The sequence below is a fragment of the Oncorhynchus clarkii genome, chromosome 17, assembly GCF_045791955.1.
Source record: "Oncorhynchus clarkii lewisi isolate Uvic-CL-2024 chromosome 17, UVic_Ocla_1.0, whole genome shotgun sequence".
In the NCBI taxonomy this organism is placed as follows: Eukaryota; Metazoa; Chordata; class Actinopteri; order Salmoniformes; family Salmonidae; genus Oncorhynchus; species Oncorhynchus clarkii.
Genome location: NC_092163.1, coordinates 20,001 through 25,816, shown reverse-complemented (window position 1 = coordinate 25,816; position 5,816 = coordinate 20,001). Strand labels below are relative to the sequence as shown.

The following is a 5,816-nucleotide window of genomic DNA, read 5'->3' as shown; positions in this document are numbered from 1 at the left end:
AACTCTTCCCAAAGTCAGGGCAGCAGTGAGGTTTATTTCCTGTGTGTACTCGCTGGTGTAAAACCAAATGTTCACCCCTTTGTTAATATGTATTGGCAATACTTCACTTAATGGTGAGGCATGGAATAATAAAACATGTATCTTTTGTCAGGCTGGATGTTTGAAATATGAGGTGATTTGAGTCATGCTTCTTCAGTAGTGGAATAAAGACAATTAGCATTTGAATGCTGTCAAGAAATACTGGAGTGATGTCAGATTGTTAATAAAACTGATTATAGACCAATTTATTGTACTGCTTTCATGTGTGTATATACACAAACATCTGCAACAATGATCAATTACATGTATTTTTTAAACAAGCAACTTTTTCAACTTGTAGAAAACAGCTAGCTACATTTTGAAGTGCTGCATTTTGATTAAAGTGGGTCACCAACATAGTAAGTGTAACACAGCTCTTTTTTTGTTAGTCACTTTGTTTAATAATACTCTTTCAATTCAGAGCCTGGATTTTCCCCTGAGGCTAATATCCATATCATGCTGCAATCAATTGAACAGGGCAAACGATAAGGTAGAACATCATTAAAATACTCCTACTACAATGTTAAAACATTCTACATTGTGACATCATTAAAATACTCATACTACAATGTTAAAACATTCTACATTGTGACATCATTAAAATACTCCTACTACAATGTTAAAACATTCTACATTGTGACATCATTAAAATACTCCTACTACAATGTTAAAACATTCTACATTGTGACATCATTAAAATACTCCTACTACAATGTTAACACATTCTACATTGTGACATCATTAAAATACTTCTACTACAATGTTAAAACATTCTACATTGTGACATCATTAAAATACTCCTTCTACAATGTTAAAACATTCTACATTGTGACATTATTTCATTGATATCATGAAACAACTCCTTCATGTATTTTCTGATGTTTAATCAGAGATCTTTTATCAGTGTATCTCTTGTCACATTGATTACAGCGATAAGGTTTCTCTCCTGTGTGTGTTCTCTGGTGTGATGTCAGATGGCTTGATATAGTAAAACACTTCCCGCATTGATCACAGCTATAAGGTTTCTCTCCTGTGTGTGTTCTCTGGTGTGAAGTCAGAGAGCTTGATATAGTAAAACACTTTCCGCATTGATCACAGCTATAAGGTTTCTCTCCTGTGTGTATTCTCTGGTGTGAAGTCAGAGAGCTTGATATAGTAAAACTCTTCCCACATTGATCACAGCTATAAGGTTTCTCTCCTGTGTGTGTTCTCTGGTGTGAAGTCAGAGAGTTTAATATAGTAAAACACTTCCCACATTGATCACAGCTATAAGGTTTCTCTCCTGTGTGTATTCTCTGGTGTCTTGTCAGATTGCTTGATGCAGCAAAACTCATCCCACATTGATCACAGCTATAAGGTTTCTTTCCTGTGTGTGTTCTCTGGTGTGAAGTCAGATTGCTTGATGCAGCAAAACTCATCCCACATTGATCACAGCTATAAGGTTTCTCTCCTGTGTGTGTTCTCTGGTGTGAAGTCAGATGGCTTGATATAGTAAAACACTTCCCACATTGATCACAGCTATAAGGTTTCTCTCCTGTGTGTGTTCTCTGGTGTGAAGTCAGATGGCTTGATATAGTAAAACTCCTCCCACATTGATCACAGCTATAAGGTTTCTCTCCAGTGTGTGTTCTCTGGTGTATTTTAAGTTCTGATAAAGATTTGCAACGCTTCCCACAGTGAGAGCAGCAGTGAGGATTCTTCCCTGTGGGTCTCTGTGGGTGTTTATTGAGGTGTTCTGATCTGGAGAGACTCTTCTCTGCCTCGTCAGCATCATGATGTTGTTGAGGCTCCCCAGAGGATCCACGATAGTCACGTCTCTCTCCTGTTTGAACAACAAAGTCAGACAGTCACTGTGATTTGTCATTGTCGTGAATGTTTAAAAGTTTTTTTACAAACTTTGACAATTTTCTTCAAACATTAATAAGACAGTCAAGTGAACAACAGTCATTACTTGTCTTAATTTTTCACACATTAGTCAATTTTTTTATTCTTCCAATAAGTTATTACAGTTGCTGAAACATTAGGCAGTGATCCAGACGACTTTAGGTCACCAATATTATGATGGTTATTATTATATAGAGGGGACTGTATTATTATATGGAGGGAGAGAGGGGACTGTATTCTTATATAGAGGGGACTGTATTATTATATAGAGGTGACTGTATTATTATATAGAGGGAGAGAGGGGACTGAATTATTATATAGAGGGAGAGAGGGGACTGTATTATTATATAGAGGGGACTGTATTATTATATAGAGGTGACTGTATTATTATATAGAGGGGACTGTATTATTATATAGAGGGAGAGAGGGGACTGTATTATTATATAGAGGGAGAGAGGGGACTGTATTATTATATAGAGGGGGCTGTATTATTATTATATAGAGGGAGAGAGGGGACAGTATTATTATATAGAGGGAGAGAGGGGACTGTATTATTATATAGAGGGGACTGTATTATTATATAGAGGGGACTGTATTATTATATAGAGGGGACTGTATTATTATATAGAGGGGACTGTATTATTATATAGAGGGGACTGTATTATTATATAGAGGGGACTGTATTATTATATAGAGGGAGAGAGGGGACTGTATTATTATATAGAGGGGACTGTATTATTATATAGAGGGAGAGAGGGGACTGTATTATTATATAGAGGGAGAGAGGGGACTGTATTATTATATAGAGGGAGAGAGGGGACAGTATTATTATATAGAGGTGACTGTATTATTATATAGAGGGGACTGGATTATTATATAGAGGGGACTGTATTATTATATAGAGGGAGAGAGGGGACTGTATTATTATATAGAGGTGACTGTATTATTATATAGAGGGGACTGTATTATTATATAGAGGGGACTGTATTATTATATAGAGGGAGAGAGGGGACTGTATTATTATATAGAGGGGACTGTATTATTATATAGAGGGAGAGAGGGGACTGTATTATTATATAGAGGGAGAGAGGGGACTGTATTATTATATAGAGGGGACTGTATTATTATATAGAGGGAGAAAGGGGACTGTATTATTATATAGAGGGGACTGGATTATTATATACAGGGAGAGAGGGGACTGTATTATTATATAGAGGGAGAGAGGGGACAGTATTATTATATAGAGGGGACTGGATTATTATACACAGGGAGAGAGGGGACTGTATTATTATATAGAGGGAGAGAGGGGACAGTATTATTATATAGAGGGGACTGTATTATTATATAGAGGGAGAGAGGGGACTGTATTATTATATAGAGGGAGAGGGGGGACTGTATTATTATATAGAGGGGACTGTATTATTATATAGAGGGAGAGAGGGGACTGTATTATTATATAGAGGGGACTGTATTATTATATAGAGGGGACTGTATTATTATATAGATGGAGAGAGGGGACTGTATTATTATATAGAGGGGACTGTATTATTATATAGAGGGAGAGAGGGGACTGTATTATTATAGAGGGAGAGAGGGGACTGTATTATTATATAGAGGGGACTGTATTATTATATAGAGGGAGAGAGGGGACTGTATTATTATATAGAGGGGGCTGTATTATTCTATAGATGGAGAGAGGGGACTGTATTATTATATAGAGGGGACTGTATTATTATATAGAGGTGACTGTATTACTATATAGAGGGAGGGAGGGGACTGTATTATTATATAGATGGAGAGAGGGGACTGTATTATTATATAGAGGGAGAGAGGGGACTGTATTATTATATAGAGGGAGAGAGGGGACTGTATTATTATATAGAGGGGACTGTATTATTATATAGAGGGAGAGAGGGGACTGTATTATTATATAGAGGGGGCTGTATTATTCTATAGATGGAGAGAGGGGACTGTATTATTATATAGAGGGAGAGATGGGACTGTATTATTATATAGAGGGGACTGTATTATTATAAAGAGGGAGAGAGGGGACTGTATTATTATATAGAGGGGACTGTATTATTATATAGAGGGAGAAAGTGGACTGTATTATTATATAGAGGGGCCTGATTTATTATACACAGGGAGAGAGGGGACTGTATTATTATATAGAGGGGACTGTATTATTATATAGATGGAGAGAGGGGACTGGATTATTATACACAGGGAGAGAGGGGACTGTATTATTATATAGAGGGGACTGTATTATTATATAGAGGGGACTGTATTATTATATAGAGGGGACTGTATTATTATATAGAGGGAGAGAGGGGACTGTATTATTATATAGAGGGGACTGTATTATTATATAGATGGAGAGAGGGGACTGTATTATTATATAGAGGGAGAAAGGGGACTGTATTATTATATAGAGGGGACAGTATTATTATATAGAGGGGACTGTATTATTATATAGAGGGGACTGTATTATTATATAGAGGGGACTGTATTATTATATAGAGGGAGAGAGGGGACTGTATTATTATACAGAGGGAGAGAGGGGACTGTATTATTATATAGAGGGGACTGTATTATTATATAGAGGGAGAGAGGGGACAGTATTATTATATAGAGGGGACTGTATTATTATATAGAGGGAGAAAGGGGACTGTATTATTATATAGAGGGGACTGTATTATTATACAGAGGGAGAGAGGGGACTGTATTATTATATAGAGGGGGCTGTATTATTATACAGAGGGAGAGAGGGGACAGTATTATTATATAGAGGGGACTGTATTATTATTATATAGAGGGAGAGAGGGGACTGTATTATTATATAGAGGGGACAGTATTATTATATAGAGGGAGAGAGGGGACTGTATTATTATATAGAGGGAGAGGGGGGACTGTATTATTATATAGAGGGGACTGCATTATTATATAGAGGGGACTGTATTATTATATAGAGGGAGAGAGGGGACTGTATTATTATATAGAGGGAGAGGGGGGACTGTATTATTATATAGAGGGAGAGGGGGGACTGTATTATTATATAGAGGGGACTGTATTATTATATAGAGGGGACTGTATTATTATATAGAGGGGACTGTATTATTATATAGAGGGAACTGTATTATTATATAGAGGGAGAAAGGGGACTGGATTATTATACACAGGGAGAGAGGGGACTGTATTATTATTATACAGAGGGAGAGAGGGGACTGTATTATTATATAGAGGGGACTGTATTATTATTATATAGAGGGAGAGAGGGGACTGTATTATTATTATATAGAGGGAGAGAGGGGACTGTATTATTATATAGATGGGACTGTATTATTATTATATAGAGGGAGGGAGGGGACTGTATTATTATATAGAGGGAGAGAGGGGACTGTATTATTATATAGAGGGGACAGTATTATTATATAGAGGGGACTGTATTATTATACAGAGGGAGAGGGGGGACTGTATTATTATATAGAGGGGACTGTATTATTATATAGAGGGGACTGTATTATTATATAGAGGGGACTGTATTATTATATAGAGGGAACTGTATTATTATATAGAGGGAGAAAGGGGACTGGATTATTATACACAGGGAGAGAGGGGACTGTATTATTATATAGAGGGAGAGGGGACTGTATTATTATATAGAGGGGACTGTATTATTATTATATAGAGGGAGAGAGGGGACTGTATTATTATATAGAGGGGACTGTATTATTATTATATAGAGGGAGGGAGGGGACTGTATTATTATATAGAGGGAGAGAGGGGACAGTATTATTATATAGAGGGGACTGTATTATTATATAGAGGGAGAGAGGGGACTGTATTATTATATA

The 5,816-nt window shown here is 36.6% G+C and overlaps 1 protein-coding gene across 1 annotated transcript in view; it reads right to left on the bottom strand.

The window, feature by feature from the left end:
* Nucleotides 1-950: 950 nt before the first annotated feature.
* Nucleotides 951-5,816, bottom strand: part of LOC139369995 (zinc finger protein ZFP2-like) — a gene marked incomplete at its 3' end in the record, with an annotated part of 12,909 nt that continues 8,043 nt past the window's right edge. Inside the window, exon 2 of the mRNA XM_071109273.1 lies at nt 951-1,900. Within this exon, the coding sequence (XP_070965374.1) occupies nt 951-1,900 (950 nt within the window). The remainder of the gene's footprint in view (nt 1,901-5,816) is intronic.